At 38.1% G+C, this 19,610-nt stretch overlaps 1 protein-coding gene across 1 annotated transcript in view; it reads left to right on the forward strand.

The window, feature by feature from the left end:
* Positions 1-7,949: 7,949 nt before the first annotated feature.
* CRISPLD1 (cysteine rich secretory protein LCCL domain containing 1) overlaps positions 7,950-19,610 on the forward strand; it is a 42,758-nt gene continuing 31,097 nt past the window's right edge. Inside the window, exons 1-2 of the mRNA XM_058275661.1 lie at positions 7,950-8,341; positions 9,279-9,598. Of these exons, the coding sequence (XP_058131644.1) occupies positions 9,341-9,598 (258 nt within the window). The 5' untranslated portion in view covers positions 7,950-8,341; positions 9,279-9,340. The remainder of the gene's footprint in view (positions 8,342-9,278; positions 9,599-19,610) is intronic.

Genomic DNA, 19,610 nt, shown 5'->3' on the forward strand with positions numbered 1-19,610 from the left:
CTTCAAGACCTTGTGGTGGTGGTGGTGTGTGTGGGGGGGAGGGGCGGTCTCATTACCCTTATACCCAAAGCATGAACAAAATAGAAAAAATAGATAAATGGGAACTCCTTGAAATTAAACACTTCTGCACCTCAAAGGACTTTGTTAAGAGGTTGAAAAAGCAGCTGACTCAATGGGAGAAATATTTGGGAATCATATATCCAACAAGGGTTAATATCTATGATTTATAAAGAGATACAAAAACTCAACAATAAAAAAAAAAACAAGCCCAATTAAAAAATAGAAAAAGACTTGAATAGACATTTTTCCAAAGAAGAAAATGGTGTATTAGTCAGCCAAAAGGGTACTGATGCAAAATACCAGAAGCTTGTTGGCTTTTATAAAGGGTATTTGTTTAGGGTAGGAGCTTACATAAGTCACTTCCCTCAGCAAAGTCTATTTCCACATGTTGGAGCACGATGGCTGCTGACATCTGTGAGGGTGCTAGCTTCCTGAGTTCCTCTGGGCTCAGCAACTCTGTTTTCTCCACAACGTCAGCTGTAGACTATGAGCCTCTCTAGACTTTGCCTTTCTCCACAAAGTCAGTTGTAGACTATCAGGTGAATGGCTCTGTCTTTCTCCCTGGAGTTTCTGCCGTGTCTAAGAAGCCATCTCTATTCCTCTTTGTTCTACTCCTGGCTCAGGTCCTCTCTTCCCAGGGCTTGCGTCTCTTTCCTCTGTGTGCTGACTTCTGGCACTCCAGTTTAAAACATCAGCATCAAACTCCAACATCAAGATTCCAACATCAGAAACCCTCAACTCTATCCTTTACCAGGCCTTTTATCTGTGAGTCTCCTAATGATGTGACCCAATCAAAACCCTTAATCATGCCCAGGTACAGACCAGATTACAAACATAATCCAATATCTATTTTTGGAATTCATAACCATATCAAACTGCTACAAATGGTAAAGAAAACACATGAAAAAATATTCAGCATAACTAGCTATTAGGGAAATGCAAATCAAAGCCTCAATGAGATCATTTCACACTAATAATGGCTATTAGAATGGCCACTACTAAAAAGAAAACTATAAGTGTTGGAGAGGATATGGAGAGATAGGAACACTTATTCACTGTTGGTGGGAATGTAGAATGGTGTAACCACTGTAGAGGATTGTTTGGCATTCCCTAAGGAAATTTTATTTAGATCTACCATGTGACCCAGAAATACCATCACTAGTTATATACCTAGAAGAACAGAGAGCAATGATATGAACAGATACCTGTACACCGATGTTCATAGCAGCATTATTCACAACTGCCAAAAGATGAGACAGCCCAGGTGCTCATCAACTAAAGAATGAATAAACAAACTGTGATATGTATACATGACGGGCTTTTAATCAGCTGTAACAAGAAATGAAGTCATGAGGCAAGTGACAACATGGATGAACCTGGAGAACATTATGTTGAGTGAAGCAAGCCAGACCAAAAAAACAAATATTGTATGATTTTGTTATTATGAATTAAATATAATGAGTAAACTCATGCAGTTAATAACTGGGATATTGGTCACCAGAAAATAGAATGAGGTTAGAGAATGGAAGCTGATGTTTAATCTGGGCAGAATTGGTAAAAATGCTCCTCGAAATGTTTGGATATGAATTGAAATGGTGAAAGCACATCATAGTGCTTGTAATTAGCAGTGTTAATATATAGTTATGTTAGTGGTTCAAAGGGAAAGTCTGAAGTCCTGCATACCACTAGAAGGAAAGCTAAAATTGAAACATGAGACCATATGGCATAGCAAACCCTCATGTGCAAAATGAGTATGGTTTATAGTGCATATAAAAACATATCAGAATGTTTTTTCTCTGAAACAGAACTAATGTACATTAATGCTGCAAGATGTTAATATCAGGGTCATATTTGGGCAAAATTACACCCAAAGCAAACTATGGTTAGTTGTGTATAGTAATATATCAACAATCTTCTATAAGGGTAAAAAAAAGAAAATACACTAAGTGAAAGAAACTAGATAAAATGTACTATATATAGTTTTACTTCATCTACACAAAATACAAATACAAATAAATTATAGAGATGGAAATAGATTAGCAGTTAAGTATGGAAGCAGAAGGATAGAGAGATTGAGAGGTGATTACTAAGGGTATCGAGTTTTGTGGTTTGTTTTCTGTTATTATTGTTATTGGAGCAATGAAAATGCTCTCATACTGATTGAAGTGATGAATACACACCTCTGTGATTATAACAAATGTCATTGATTGTACACTTTGAATAGATTGTATGGTTTATGAATACATTTCAATAAATTGATTTTAAAAATCACTAGGTGAATATCATCACCAGTGTGATGTGCTTTGTTGCTTTGTTTATTTTGTGGATTCTAGGTCTCCTGCACACATGTATGTATGTCAGGAGTCATATGGGCATGTTTCTGAGAAATACAGAATATTCTGAAGATCAAAATTTATTTATTTAACAAATATTTTAAGTCATACAAAGGTCGCATAAATGTGATATCCTTTCTCAAAAATATTTTAGTATTATTAGAGAGATAAGATGAGTACATGAATAGTTATCGTTTACAAAATAGAAAATGATACAATTTAGAAGAAAGTGAAAAACAGAAATAATGGCTGGGTGGATCAGCAAAAATCTCTGCAGAGGACAATATTTAGGGTATGGATTCTCAGAGAAAAAAACGAATGGAAGCAACTCCAAGAGAGAAAACAGTATCAAGAAAGACACAGGGAAATCAGTAGACTTTATTGGAGTTTATATATTTATTTGTTTGCAAATGCATAGGGGCACTGCATGTGATAGGAGAAGAAAATTTAAAAGCTTAATTATGGCATTTAGTGAATGAAGATCAGCCAAACTTCAAATCGATGATGAAATAGGTCTGCTACAAACCTAAAAGATAAACTTAATATAATTACTTTCTTCCAATCAAGAAAGATGTTAAGGAATTTCCAGGTTATGGCATCAATATAAATCTCAGGATTTATATTTTTAAAATAAGCTGATTGAAGCATCATAATAACTAAAGATTTAAAGAACAATGGCATTTTTTTTCTATCTCAATTCTGAAATTGAACTTTCACCAGAACAAATTCATGAAGGGGTTTTTGGTGATAACTGCAACAAAGGCAGTATCATTGTAATGTTTTTTAAAATATTCGATTATATTTTCCTCATAATAAAACACAAAAATCCATTCTGAATAGATCAAAATCCTGCTTGTGAAATGTAAAATAATAAAGCTGCTGGAAAATAGCATTGGAGAGTTTTTTTCATGACTTTGGGATAGGAAAATATTTCTCCAACAGGAAAAGATCGAAAATTGGACCACATTAAAATTAGGAAATTATGTTCATCAAGGGGCATGATAAATAGAATGAAAGGCAATGAAAAGGAAAGAATATGAAATTTACAATATACTTTATATCTAAAAAGGACTTGTGTCCAACACTTTAAAAAATTCCTATGACTCTATTAGAAAAAGCCATGCAACTCAATTTATGAAATTTAGTATATCTTATACCCCAGCTGTTTTATTCCTAGCTATATAGTCAACAAAATGTGTAAATATGTACACCAAAAGACATATATAGAATGTTCTTAGCATTATTTTGCAAGCCAAATATTTAACAGTAGAATGGTTACGTAAATGGTGGTATGTCCATCAAAGAAAACGAACAAGCTACTTTTATATACAGCAACATGGACAAATCTCACAGACATTGAGTTAAAGAAACTAGACATAAAAGGAGCCAGACAATGGAATCATATACTGTATAATTCTATTTAGGTAAAGATTAAAGACAGGGAGAACTAATCTTTGAGATTAGAAGTCAGAATATTAGTGTGGTGGTTAGAAGCCAGAAAAATATTTTCTTAAATCTAATGCAATCCTGTGGATGTGAACCCATTGTAAGTATGACCTTTTTTTTAAAATGATTTTTATTTATTTATTTATTTATTTTATTTCTCTCCCCTTCTCTCCCCCTTCTCCACCCCTGTTGTCTGCTTTCTGTGTCCATCCACTGGGTGTTCTTCTGTGTCTACTTGTTAGCAGCACCCAGAATCTGTGTCTCTTTTTGTTGTATCATCTTGTTGCATCAGCTCTGTGTGTGTGCAGTGCCATTCCTGGGCAGGCTGCGCTTTCTTTCACGCTGGGCGGCTCTCCTTACGGGTGCACTCCTTGCGCGTGGGGCTCCCCTATGCGGGGACACCCCTGCGTGGCACGGCAGTCCTTGTGCGCATCAGCACTGTGCATGGGCCAGCTCCACACAGGTCAAGGAGGCCCGGGGTTTGAACTGCGGACCTCCCATGTGATAGGCAGACGCCCTATCTGTTGGGCCAAATCCGTTTCCCAGTATGACCTTTTGATGAGGCTACTTCAGTTAAAGTGTGACCCACCTCATTCAGGATAGGTCTTAATCCTGTTCCTGGAGTCCTTTATAAGAGAAAGAAATTCAAACAAAGACAAAAGCCATGGAAGCAAGAAACTGAAAGCAACCATACCTGGGAGAGCAGGGAGAGACCAGCAGACTTGTGGCAGAGGAATGAAAGATCAGCAGCAGTCTTCAGGAAGAAAGCTACGCTTTGACCATGTCTTGATTTGGACATTGTCCTGGCCTCGAAATGTAAGGTAATAAATTCCCATCGGTTAAGCCAACCCATTTCATAGTACCTGCATTAAGCAGCCTAGGAAACTAAAACAGCTAGTGAGAATACACTAGGAAGGAGACACAGAGAATTACTATGTTCTCTATTTGAATCTGGGTGGTTTTCACATAGGCTTGTCGGCTTTGTACAATTTCATCAAGCTATACACTTAATTAAGCATTTTACACTTTAATGCATGTATGTTACACTTTAATAACAGTTTTAATAATCACTTGTTTACCTACAGTTAGAGTAGAAAGACTATGTGTACCATTCATTAAAATATTGTCATGTAATAGAGGTGTCCTAAATGCTAATGAACATGTATTGGATACATTTGCAACTGCTTTGGATAAGAATGGAAACTGTCCAATGCTAAGCAGGATTGAACCCCTCATCTGCCACAAGAAGCATCACTACACAGGTCAGAAATATTACAGATTGTTTTATGTCTATGTCTACAGATAGCTGTTTCTACTTAAAAGTTAAACCTTTATAATTTGATTAAATTCTATTGAGTTTACAAAACAGCAAATATAAAATAACTATGGAGAAAATATGACACTACTGAAGAGGAAGATATTGTCTCTGTAGAAATGTATATTAGAGTGTTTCCAGCTGCAAATAACTGAATACCAAGTCAATGTGGCTTTAACAGTACTATCATTTATTATCTCATTTAATACATACTTACATACATACATACATATGTACATAGGCTAGGTGGTACAAGGATTGATCGGAGACACAGAGACTCAGAGCTATCTTTCTGTTCAGCCAGGACAGCAGGTTTCGGCCCTCAGAGTTGCCCCTTTTCTTTGCACAATGCATCTTTATATTTCACAAATTTACACAACAGCATCTAAAGAGACATTTTCTCCTTTGCCTCTGTTGTTATCAAGCAGATAGCCTTTCCAACCCTTTCCTCCACCCCCAAGCAGACTTCCTTCTTCCTCTTAGTAACACTGCAGGACATCAATCCATGGTAGCAGGAATGAACTGTGATGATTGGCTTTGACTAATCAACATTCTCCTCTGAGGATGGGGTGGGACAATGTGACCGCAAGTGGGGTGGTGAATACCCCCAGTAAATTGGAGGCTGTGGGCTTGGAAGAAAGGGGTGGAAGGATGGTTGGTGGTTAGGCAACCAAAAGTGCCTGCCACAAGAAAGTAGTAATACTAAAAACAACCAAGCCTTTACAAGTAACAGCCTTAGTCACAAACCAAAGTGCCACTTTTACATGAAGGCTGTGTGGAGAAGACATCATCTTCTGTCTACATTCATATTGCGCAACAACAAATAAAAATGTGAACAGTGCCGTCTTTTGAGTATTCAAGAATATTCTGTTTAATTTTATTCTTCAAAATGGCATTTCTAACTTATATACTGAAACAGGTATGACAGGAATGCATTATTGAAATATTAATGTTTAACATAGTGAATGTTTAAATCATTTTTTAACATAAAAATACGACCTTCAGTAACTAAACCAGAAGCCAGTAGAAACCCTCAGTCAAGGGATATACAATTTTTTCCCCTTGCCTGGAGAGAGTCTTGGAATTAAAACCTTACAACCTTATATTTTTGGGATCTAATGTATATTAGAAATACCATAGAGTTAAAAAAAAACATAAAACCTTATAACCAAATCTAAGTTGCTTTTTTCTAAGTAAGTCTTAAGGTGTTTGACTCATACAGTGTATGGAAAGATAAGTAGTTGAATCATTTCACAGTTATAATGTATTCAATCATTTCTTTTTCCTCTTAATTCCTTTCTTTCCAATTTAAATTATCTTGGAAATACTTCAAGTAGTGTTATTACTTTTATTTTTTTGTTTGATACTCAGTATTCTTTTCAAAACCACATTTAAAATGCAGCATAAAAATGTGTTCTTCCTCTACTGTGACATTTTCAATCATGAACTTTGGGGTCTTTCATCATTTTCCAGGAGAGGAAACCAGATCTCTGAAACTTTTGCAAGAGAATTATGAATAATTATTTGAAAAGCACAAACTTTTGGATTTAAGCTACTATGAAAATGCAAAATACACCTTTTATGAAATTCGGATGTGCACCAACAGCACTTTCTGTGCTTTTCCAACAGATGATGTTTCTCTTTGTTCGTTGAGACAGGAAGCAAGATCTCACATTCGCTAGAGGCTTAGATCTGAGTTCTTGGGTTTGATAAATAATGTGTAGTGGGATGGTGGAAAGAGACAGTTTAGGATGATGTGAAAGTTACTATCAGAACGCTTTACTTCATTTATCATGTGCTAACTGACAAAAGAAAATGAGAGTGTGGCTCACTACTGAGGGGAAGCAAAGATAAGAGAATTAAATACTTAACAAGAACGGACCTGCAGAAGCAGCACCACGCTCACTCAGTAGGAGGAGCCTTCGTGAATTTAAAATGAGAAATTTTCCTACTCCAGATTACAACGTGGACAGCAGGGAAACTGGCAGTCTCATTTCATTATCTCTTCTAGCGCTGGGGTTTGCATTCCTGTCAACTTAGCAAGATAAATTAACTGAGGGAATCCTGTGCATTATCGCTATAAAATTATACATCATTAGAAAGAAAGAAAGGAGCATCCTGGTCACTTTGAGAAGCATATACCACATATTTGATGGGTGAAGTAGGACTCTCAATTGTCAGGGAATCCTTAGTCACAAAGGAAAGCCTTCTTGGATGACTCGGTCTTTCTCTGACTCCCCCTACCGCATCTGGCTATTATCAAGTTCTAAAGGAGCCAAAGAGAACTTCTCAATTCTAGATACCAGGTCCGGGAAACAAGCGGTTCCCTGGAAAAATAAAATAAAAGAAGCCTTTCTCTCCCATACCACCCTCCAGTTCTACCTCTCTCCAAGACTAAAGGTGTTAACCGCACTGCCACTCCTATTCCATGCTCTCTGGGGCAGCTCCTTTTCTGTAATTCATTTTAGCATCAGGTCCGGACGGAGGCTCTTTGAAAGGAGGGAAGGTGTGAAGAGCCTTCCTTGCAAACACCTTCCTCAGGGTCTAGATCCTTGCAAACACCTTCCTCAGGGTCTAGACCTTCCACGCCCCCAACTCTGCAACTCAAAGCACGCCCACAAAGGCCCAGCGTCCGGGCCGCGCCGCGCCCGGGGAGGGGGGGCGGGAGGCTCCCAGTTCTTCTGGCGGGCATCCGGCCGGAGCTGCGTGGAGGTGGGGTGGGCGAGGTGGGGGGGCGCTCACGTCACGTACGCGCGCAGGGACCGCAATAAATGCCCGCGAGCTCCGGCAGCCGCGGAAGCGCTCCTGCACCCGACTGCGCGCTGCAGCAGCGCGAGGGGGCCGCTAGTCTTCCCCCCAGCCCCGCCGGTCTGCCCGCCCCTTCTCCTGCAGGAGTTGCTCAGGGACGCTCGGGCGCCCACCCTGGCAAGCTAACTAGGCAGCTCCCTTTTGGCCCCAAGTTCAGGGGCTAACTTAGGAGCACTTTGCCTACTGCTCCTTCTTGTTCAGAAAGGAGCGGCGGAGACAGAAGATTGTCCCCCTGCAGTCAGCGCCCCCTTCGCCCCAGTCCGAGCGTCGCCGGGTCCTTCCCAAACCGTGCTTCCCCGATCGCAGTGGTTTGTGGCGGCTGCCGGAGGCCGGCGGTCCTGCTCCGCCCAACGCTCATAGCGAAATTCACACTGGAGAGGTAAGCGTATTTCTAAAACGTATCGCCGAGTGGAAAAGTTCCCGCCGTTTATCCACCTTTTCTTTGTAAAACCCTCCTTTCAAAAACGCCAACTTGGAGAGAATCGCCAGGCACAAAGGCTGGGTGGGCTCCTTGGAAAGCAGCGGCGATGGAGATGGCAGGAGCTTGTTCTTGTGACTTTGTGGGTTTCATCACCTCACTCGGTCGCAAGCTTTCCATTTAGGCTAAGTGAATAAATAGTGTGCCCCTGCGGTGGATGGGGGCAAAAGCTCTGAAATTGTTGGTGAACTGCTGGCGCTCTCGAATGCGGACTACAGGTTAGGCACAAACTTGCCAGGGAATAATAATTGAGCTGCGCCTGCTTAAGAGGAGACTTCCCTAGTGACCCGAACCATTCATTCGCGGTAGCTCACTGGGCCCTGCAGCTGTGCCCACGAGCATATCCATGAATAGCGTTGTACTTTAACACGTTTATCTTCAATTTCAGAATGCTGTGATTTCTCCTAGCCATAGATAGGACACTGGAGTGAAAGGAGAGAAAGAAACATGAGCCTTTCATTGCTATAAAACATTCTACGTAGATAACGCTGCTCTTTGCAGACTCTGTATCATATATAGTCATTTAAAGCCTTGTAATTCAGAAATTATTTTCAAGTTTTGACTCTTCTATGCTGCTTCTCCCAGTTATTTTTAGCCTCATGTATATTATCTTGCAAAATATTGTGGTCTATTTTGTGGAAATAAAACATTGTGAAAAGCCCTCTGGAAGAAACAGGGCTTGGAGATGAGTTAATTCAAAAAGTGGGTGGCCATTTGCTGGTATTATAGAGACAAATCCAGCGGGCATACTCCCTTTCGAATGCTTGTTTTACTTTTACTATTAGAAAATCAGTATCTGCCAGTGTTTTCATCTGAATCACATTGCATGTCGTTATAGCCAAAAGGAGTGGAAGAGCCTGTCTTGGAGCATATCCTGGGGAAACCCTGAGGTCATTCATTATGAAGTGTACGGCGCCAGAGTGGCTCAGAGTAACCACAGTGCTGTTCGTGGCTAGAGCAATCCCAGCCATGCTGGTTCCTAATGCCACTTCATTGGAAAAACTTTTGGAGAAGTACATGGATGAGGAGGGTGAGTGGTGGACGGCCAAGCAAAGAGGGAAAAGGGCCATCACCGACAATGACATGCAGAGTATCTTGGACCTTCACAATAAATTACGAAGTCAGGTGTATCCAACAGCTTCTAATATGGAGTACATGGTAAGGACATTTTTCAAGTGGAATGGTACAGGAAAAAAAATGTTTATTGATGCTTTCAGCCACCACAGTTAAAATGGAATATTCGTAATTGTCTTTAAAGAAATAAAAAAGATTTTATTTGGAGGAATCTTCTTCTAGATATTCATTTATTAGTGTTTCTCTCATTTCTAAGAGTAGAATTCAGTATGTTTAGATGCAGTTTTCTTAGTAAGTGCTCTAAATTCTGCTCCTACTGGAAGGTTGCTATACAGGAAATGGCTAACAGCTGATGCGTTTGATTTTCAGTGACTTAATAGAACAATTGCTTTCTAATTCCTAACTGATGGAAACTTCCCATGAATGGTGGGTCTGAAAAATTCAAGAACTAGTTATTTGAAGAAGCTTTCTGGATTGCTGATACCTATGTTTCTAATGGACCATTGTTTCTTACAAATATCTAACGGATGTGTTGTAAAGAGTACATTTTTGTGGTTGCTTAATATTAAGAAATGCTTTGGCAAAAGCTTTTTAAAATGAGTTTTATTATTTGTGAGCTTTAAAATATGAAAATTAGCCTGGGCAAAGGATCAAACAAAAATAAATAGCACCTTCTTATAATAACTTTACATTTACTCTTGGAGTAAATTGGCAAGTTTGGGAAACAAAATCACTTAAGATCATTCCTAGTATTCTAAATATTTAGAAAAAAATTTAAAAATCCATTATGTTACTTGCATGAATTAGGAATGCACTTGGAATAATAAATGATCCTTGGTGATAGCAAAGCTTATTTAACAAACATTGGGAATAACATTTCTTCTTTGGATACATTACAGGGTATTATAATGTATTCTTGTTTTTCTTTTTTTCAGCATTTACATTAGTTGTGATGGGTAGTCTCCGTTTAGGTAACTTTGGTGAAGCTTGGAAGTTCTAAAGTTGACGCTACCCATAACAAAATATGGCATTATGTTATTGTAACTTTTACCGGAGAAGTATTTTACCTTAAGGAAAGTAGGAAGCAGTCAAGAGAACTCATCAGTGATTAAGTTTTGAGTCCCAGGACTCAGATTGCCTGGATTTAAAACCCTGGTAGAGAACAGGCACAGGCTGCCTGACTTTGGGCAACTTATTAATTTCTCTTTGCTTAGTTTCCTCATCTCTAACTTTTGTACTTCACAGAACTGTTGTGAGGATTAAGTGAGATGACCTGTGTAAAGCTTTAACTCATTAACAGGCACATTGTAAGGTCTCAGTAAATGTTATTATGACACATAACTAATTTTATTTCTCCTCATATTGTTTAAATAGACTATCTAAGGAAGTTGATAGCTCTTTCGAAATTCTGTGGAGAATATCACATCTGTAATGTCTTACTTTTCTGCTTTTTGTGTATTTTAAGGAGTCGTTGTATACAGTGCAAAATTCTATGAGTTGGGGAGCAGATGTAGCTCAAGTGGTTGAGCATCTTCTTCCCATGTATGAGGTCCTGGTCTCAACCCCCAGTACCTTCTGAAACAAACAAAAAGACCAACTTTCCTTAGGGAGTGGATGTAGCTAAATGGTTGAGCACCTGCTGCCATGTACTATCATGGGTTCAATCCCTGGTCCCTCCTAAAAAAATAAATTATATGAGCTCCTCATCTGTGAGCCTTCAAACAGAAAGAGCCAATTATGCAAGCTTTCCGACTGGCATACCAAATGCTTATTCCATGCGAATGAGTATTCAGTTGCTTTTAATTTAAAATAAGGAAAAACTTAGGAGTTCAAATCCACACACACACAAAAGAAATCTGAGAATATTTGTATGTGTTTTAAGTAATATGGAAGTAATGAAAACAGTTCTGTTATTCATTTTCATGTCTGACTTCCAAAGACAATAGCTGCCTATTGTATGATGTCTGGTCTGGGGTGTTTATATGAGTTTCTTTTTAGTTTCACTGGTTTCATTCTAATCCTTGAAATGTAGATTCAGAAACCTGCCAGGGTTTATGTTGTGTTGCCCTTAGATACTGTTAGCACTGGAAGTGTGTCTTGGACATTAGCTGGACTGCAGGGGAGTTCATTGCCCAACTGTAATACTGTAATGTATTTTCTAGACTACATATTGAAGGGGAAGTCTGAAAGAACAATAGTTCTATTTTATTTGAAATACTGTTGATTTATGTATTATATAACATTTAATACAGATGTTGCTTCAACCTTGTAAAAATGTAATTTATTCAAATCGTTTTTTAAAGTACATTTATTCTGAGAATACAGAATTAAAAAGTGGCTAAAGGCTGTTTCTTATAAACTCTGCAATGTCCTATGATAAATGCCACTACTTTTGGCAACTTATACTCTATATGTCATAATATTAAAAGGTTGCATAGCTGATTACCTTATTTCACATTTGGTGCTTATTTTAGTCTACCCTTATCCTGTGAACGTATTACGGCATCAAAGCCATATCTGCATTTATTAACATTGCATCCCTACCCCTAGTCTTTCTTCATTTAATGATCATGGCTAAAAATTGATTCTAGAAAGCTGTGTCTTCCCTTAATAATTATATAAGTTAATTGAGAAGAAAGAGTAGATACATCTGAAAATTTTCAACTAAACAAGGATACATAATTTTTTGTTCATGTCTATAAATAATGCCAAGGAACACAAAATAATGGAATATTCCTAATTGTGAAAATTAATCAGTGGGAGTTCTTGGAGAAGAGGAGATACAAGTTGTTCTTTGAAGGCTGTCGTGACCACAAATTGTGGGAAAGTGTGGAAGGTATATTCCAATTAGAGAAAGTGGGACAGATAAATGCAGGGCTGCAGGAATTGACAGCTGATTGAAGGGAACTAGAAGCAAATAAGGTTGATGAAAGCATAAAACCTGTGGCTGAATTACGAAGGGGAGAAACAAGTTATTGCTTATGTGAAACTACTAATTCTAAGGAGGGAGATTGCTTTTTAATTTAGGGTAAATCAGGAAACTGGAACTTTTGGGCCATCAAATGATGCTGTTGCTGAAGAGCCAAAGGATTTTGGAGGAAAAAAATATCGGCTTAGCTGTGGACAGGATGTGATCTTTGACAGCATCCATTCTGGGCATTGGTAAATTAGTATACCTCACAGATTATAATCAGATAAGACATTTGATACAGTTGAACTTACTCTTCAAGCCTTTCCATGGGTTTAAGAAACCATCACTTGGTTCTTTTATTTTTCTGGTTATTTCATCACCATCCTTGCTTTCTGCTAATCCCTTAAAATTTTATTCCCCAGGTTTTTAGTTCTGGACTTCTCTCTTCCTTTGGGACCTTATCTGCTCTTTTGACTTTAAGTATTACCTAAACAGTGATAGCACCAAAGTCTGTGTCTCCATTCAAGAATTCTTTCTCTGGAGCTTCATTGTCTTATTCCCAGCTGCCCATGTTCATTTGCGTGTAGTATTACTCCACAGTCAGTTCAAGTATAAGATGTCTGAAAAGTAACTGCCTTACCCTTTTCCTCCACCCTCACTGGCCAACCTGCTCTACTTCTGGATTCTCTATTTCAGTTAATGCCATCAACATCTGCTCAGTCCCCAATTCCTTCCCTCTATCCATTTCCACATAAGATACACATACCTATGCAAATACATAATTACTTTGCCAAACTCTGTAGATTCCATCTCAGAATATCTTTTGAATCCTTCTCTAGTATTTCATCCTTTTCAGGTTCATTATCTCACATCTACATTTGTACAACAGCCTGTACCTAGGAGACTGTACCAGTCTGTTCCGACTTTATTTCTGCTTTACTCTACCCTCTTTGTTGTCACTAAAGTTGTCTTCTCCCCCAACACAAATCTTCAGTGGTTCCTCCACTGTGCAAAACGGCTGTTCACTTCCTGCTGCTAATAAATTAAAACCCACACTGGTGAGCTTATAAAAGATGGCACTTCAGGCCCCCGGTCTGCCCCAGGTCTCTCAACTCCGTTGTGTGTATGTGAATCTCAGTTCACACTGAACTTCTCGCTCTTAAAGATTCTTGTGCCTCATCAGACTGGTGCGCCTCTTTACTCAGACGCCTTCCTCTGTGCCCAGGATGCCTGTGCTTTCTGTTTTCTGACAGACTCTTACTCATCCCTCAAGACGAAGCTCAAACATGATCTTCCTTCTAAAGCTATCTCTGGTGTACCCATTCCTGTCATATTCCTTTTGTGCTCCTAAAGCATTTTATTTGAGCCTATTTGTGGTAGTAAAGTTTTGTTGCAATTAAATATTTGCATATCGGCTTTCCACCCCAAGACCTTGCTTTCCTAGAAGGGTAAGGATCATATCTTATTGGTCTTTATGTCTTAGTGCCTGGGGCATAGAAGAGGTGTGCAACAGAAGTTTGTTGGTTGAATATTGTTGCATGCTCAATAAATAGATGCTAAAGGAAAGGATGGCTGGAAGAAGAGATAAGGTTGTATGAGATAAATATGGAGGGCAAGTAAGAAAGAGAAATGAAAATAATAGGTGTTGTGGAAGGTAGGATGTCACCAATATAAGAGATTTTGACATGGGAAATTGGAAACAATAGAGAGGAAGACATAAATACTTCAAGTAATTCAGGATATATTTTCTACCTTTAAAAATATTCATGGGTTGCTAAAAATTATCCTGCAGTATAGGGCTTCTGATCTAAGAGGAAAGACATTCAAATGTTTTGGAATTTAAACAAAAAGATAAATTAACTGTATTAACCTTTGTTACAGATTTTTAACACAGAACCTTAAACATATAGATTGACTGAGATCCGTATTAGTTTACTGCGATGCAAAGTATACTGATGTCTAGAATGTGTACTAGCAACCAGGGCACTTGATCTAGAAGGGACACATGGGCTAGTTCTAAACACTGTTTTCTACATTTTTAGCTGTTTCCAAGTCTTTTAGAAAACTGTTGACAGATACTCTGTTGGGAGAGTTGGTGGCTGTGCCTGCTTACTCTCTGCTCACATATGGATGAGAAACTGGGCAGAAGTTTGGCACAGCACTTTTCCAAATGCAGAACAAATGCTTCTGAGTACCTCTTCTTTTTCTAGACAACCAGAGGCTTTAAGCCAAATAACTAGTGGTACTTTCTGTACAGTCTGTGGTGTATGTTGATACTCCTTTCTTAATCTTTCTAAAAGCATCAGGAATTCTACTGTAATGGGATTTTATTGCAATTCTTGATTCCTAAAACAATAGTTATCTTGCTATATATTGGTTGCTTTATACTTTTCAGCTATTAAATATTTTCATATTTTATTGATTTTCATTATAATCTATATGCACTGAAAACTAAGTGAAATCTTTTCCTTGGTTTAAAAAGCATCGTTACTATTTAAAGTTACTAAAGTTTCTTTGTTCCAAATTTGAAATAGCTTATTTAACTTTCCTAAAGTGCTTTCACTTTAATAGTATTGTTGAGATTAAAAAACCACTATGTTTTGTTAAGTGTCTTTGTCTACAGAATTTTAAATTTTACAAAATCTTAAATTTGGATAGATACCAGGTTTTTGGTTTTTAGAAATTGACACTTTAAAATTTATGTTTCTTTTTGGAACTTGCCTGTAGTTGGCAGTACTTATAAGAAAAATGTGGCATTACCGGCCAGTTCTGTTGAATTTAGTAATTTACCCTGGATTTCTAGGAGATTAAAGATCTCTCCTTAAATGTAAGGAATATATCTAGGTCTTTGGAAAGTCAAGGGAAGAGAAGTAGTCTCAATAGGAGAATGTAACTCCCAGAGACAGAAAAGTGCATAACGTTTTGAAATTACTTCTATCCAATTCTTCATTCAACAGATATTGGGGTTTACCATATGCCAGGCACTGCCTGGAGGGAAACGTGACAAGCATTCTTCCTTGCATGGAGCAGGAGTGAATGCCCTGGAGCTTCAGGTTCAGCAGGCGGTCTGTGAGGCTGGACTAGTGAATTTGGGGCATTTCTCTGGAAATGAGTCCAGAGATTTTATTGGTTGGGGTGGGCTGAAGATACTGTCATTGTGTCATTGTAAAAACTCACTTTTAGTAAGTTAGGAGAAGACATTTGAGGCATTTGAACAGAGGTGTGATCTTATTTGCATTTAATCAGGAACATTCTGGCTTTGTTGGGCATAGGGTTTTCATGGTGGGAGATGGGGCAAGGGTATCAGCAGGAGCTAAGGGTCTTATAATAATTCCTCCAACTGTTGATGGTTGCTAGGACTGGGGTTGGTAGCAGTGAAGGTGGGGTGGTGAGAAGTGGCAAAAATGTGATTATATGCTAAAATCCCTGTGTACCCATAACATGAATCATGAAAAATTCAAGGAGGGCTTGTGCAAGGCTAGTGAACTTGATTTGGCCAACCAGGCAGCAAGCAGCCTGGGCCTTCTTTCATTTGCTGCAAGATTTAAATCCATCCAGGCTTTGGCTGAAGTTCCGTGACAAAGGGTGGAAGTCACCCATGCTCATTTGAATATCACTGGGGAAGATTCTGGGTCCTCTAACTTACTAGGGCTCCCAGAATGTTGCAGAGATTCTGGAAATCACCTGATTAGTTGATATTCATTAGAGGAGGTGGGAACCCAGTCTGTGAATAGGGAATGGGTTTCCAGGATGGAGATGGCTGCTATTTTCCTACCTGGTTTGCCCTCCCTTCACAAAATCCATTTTACTCCTTCACTTCTTCCATGACCAACAGAAGATAAGAATTTTAACATAAAAAGCAGAAAAGGGCAGTGGTCCAGTTCCTGTCCAGTAATTATCAGCCATACTATTCTGGGGTATATCATTGGGATTACATTTCATTTTCAAGGTAGCACCAAAGAGATTTTGGTTGTGGAGTGTGGTTCCAAGATTTTTGCCTGGGACACTGGAAGTATTGGAGTTGCCATTTCCTATGATGGGAAAGAATGTGGATAGACCACTTTCTGATAGAAAAAGCTGGAGCTCAATTTTGGACATAATTAATTTGAGATATAGCTTAGATATCCAAAGGAATTTTTCTATTATGGAATTAGACGTATAGTGATTAGATATATGCGGTACAATCTGGAAGGTAAATTTTTGATTCATTGGCATTTAGATGGTATTTGAATCCAAGAGGAGATAGGAATCACCAAGGCAGTGGGAATAGGTAGAGAAGAGGAAATGTTCAAGAAGTGAGCCCTTGAAGCACTTTAAAGTGTTTAAAGAGGAAGAGAAAGTGAGGAGGAACAGCAAAGAGAATGGAGAATTGGAAAGGAGACCAAGGAGTATGATGCTCTGAAAGCCAAATGAAGAAAGTTTTCAAAGCTAAAGGATAATCAGCTGTCAAATGTTGCTTATAGAAGTCAAGCAAAATAAGGAGCAAGAAGAGACCATTGCCACTAGTTATCTGACAGAACTCATAGAGGTGAAAGCCTGACTTCAGAAAGTGGTGAAAGTAGCTCCAGAAAAAAATGGGATTGGAGAATAAGCATGCTTATTTATTCACTTCTTCATCAAACATATACCGTCTACTGTATGGCAGGTGATATCTGCAATCATAACTATTTTCTAACCAAATGTTTTCAACTTAGTTTTAGAAGAGATAATTCCATTAGGGAACATATCTCAAATCTTATAATGACGGGCAATAGGAAAATGCAATTTTACTTGCAGTAACTTTTATTAAATGCCTTCATTGAAAACTGAAGATATTAATTTATAATCATATATAATCACAATTAAGAGTGACATTCATTTTAGGAACATTCCCTCTTCACTTTTGTCCAGGCTTTGTTTGTGGTTACACATATTCCTTTCAGGAATTTATTCAAACTAATCATTGTTCACAATTTTAAAAATATTTTAAATTTTCATATTTTTAATGACTATCACTAATTGAATAAAAGTTTGATGTTTGTGAAACTTGCAATAAGCCATTATATATAAAACATCAGTAATATAAATATAAAAATATATGTGATTAATGGGAAGGAAAATGTGAAAATTCAAGTGATAATGATTTGCCTAGTAAAGGTATTATAGTAAGTATGTCTAAGTGACTTTTTAAAATATTTTTCTAAATATTTGTTGCCTTTATAATTTTAAGAAGCTACAAAGATTCTTTGATAATGGATACAAATAATCTATTGACATTGGTAAATTTGCATGTAAGAAAATGGGTTTGTTTATTCAACAAATATTGACTGAGCAGTTAAGAGCTGGGAACTATTCTTAATGCTGGCGAATACATTAAGTTATAAGAAGTGTAACAAGTTAATGCAAATGAGATGATAGAGAATGATATAGGTGGATCCAATTGTAGCTGAGAAAGATTTCTCTGAATTGGCTTTTGAGTTGAGAAGTGAATTACAAGGAGTCAACTTTACAAGGATACAGAAACTTATCATTCCAGGCAGGAATATGAGGCACAAAGACTTTAAGGAAAGAGGTTGGGGTGTACAAGGATCATACAAGCCACCACTGTGGCTGCATTTTATTCAGCCTTGGGAAAATGTTAGACAATGAGGTAGGCATATAAGCATGCAGCAGATCCTTTTGACCCTTATAGTAGTGAGGAGAAATTTGGGTTTTATTCTGACTGCAATGGAAAGTCATCGAAAATTTTCACAAGAGATTGTTATTGGTATGATACACAGTTTTGTAAGATTACATTGACTGCCTTGTGGAGAAGGGTCTGAAGGAGGTGCACAAGAGTGGAAGCAGACGAGTTAGGAAGCCATTGCTATACTCTAGGCAAGAGATGATGGTGAATTGTACTAAGGTGGTGGTGGTAAAGAAGAGAAGTGGCTAGTTTCAGGCTGAGTTTTGATGGTGTTACTGATTAACCCTGCAGATAGATTAATATGAAGGGTGAAGGTTAAAAGGCAATCTGGAATGTTCTTAGATTTTTACTGAAGCCTGGGTGGATAGTTGAAGCATATGCCAGATCAAAAGGAAAAACAAGTTGGACGTGAGGATGAAATCAAGAGTTTCTCTTTGACCAACCTTGGTTTTTGAGGCCATGCTGGCCTCAGTTGAATTTAATGATCAGAGGAGAGTTGCATGTGAGATAAAAGTCTGGAAATTATTGATATGTAGATGTGATTAACTGAACTGACTGAACATCATCCAAGGAGAAGACTTTTATGGACAAGTGTTAAATATGTTGGATTGAACCTTGGGGCACAGCAATATTGAGAAGTGGAGAAGAAAGGAAAAGCTAGCAAAGGAAGTGAAGAACAAGTGGTTAGTGACATTGGAGGAAAAGACAGGATAATTTGATGTCCCAGAAAGCCAGGAGAAAATAATCCAACAAGGGAGAAGTCAACTCTTTTCAATATTTCTGATCAGTTAAGGTGAAGAAAAGTCAACCCTGGTTTTGCCAACATGGAGGTAACTGGTGACCTTGATAAGAGTAATTTCAGTGGAGAGTATGCACAGAGTTCTGAGTGAAGTGGTAAGAAGAAAATGGGAGATAAGGAAGCGGAGAACTAACTTTAGATAACTTTTGAAGATGACTTTGCTGTGAAAGAGATCAGAGAAATGACACAATAGCTAGAGAGGAATTGGGGAACTTTTTTTTTTCTTATTTTAAAGAGCGTGTTTGTAGGTGGATGGGAATGAAGAAGTTGAGAGGAAGCACTTGGCTTGGTAAGGAGAAAATTTAACTACAAAGTCAGTTCATCTGTTGTAAAGGAATGGCTGAGACTATGGTTATAGAAGCAGGTAGTTTGGCATGTTTGATGAAGAAGAGAATTTTCATGTGAATGCTTTAATTTTTTTCCCAGTGAAGTATGAAGCAAGATCATCAGCTGAAAGTAAAGAGGCAGGAATGGAGGGGTCTGCTCATAGGGACATTATGAAATGGTCATTTTATAAATATTGCTCAAGAATCACTGTGGAATCAAAAGTATTGGAGCTTTCTGATGGTGTTTTGAGGTGCTTCAAGTTCACTTATTTCACAGTGCTTTAAGTTAAAAAATTGAATAAATATGGAACAGATTTGCTCTAGTATGCCAAGGCATTTCCAGATAACAGAGGGCATTTAAAATAAATTGCCATAATTCCCACTACTCTATCCAG

The sequence above is a fragment of the Dasypus novemcinctus genome, chromosome 14 (assembly GCF_030445035.2).
Source record: "Dasypus novemcinctus isolate mDasNov1 chromosome 14, mDasNov1.1.hap2, whole genome shotgun sequence".
Taxonomy (NCBI): Eukaryota; Metazoa; Chordata; class Mammalia; order Cingulata; family Dasypodidae; genus Dasypus; species Dasypus novemcinctus.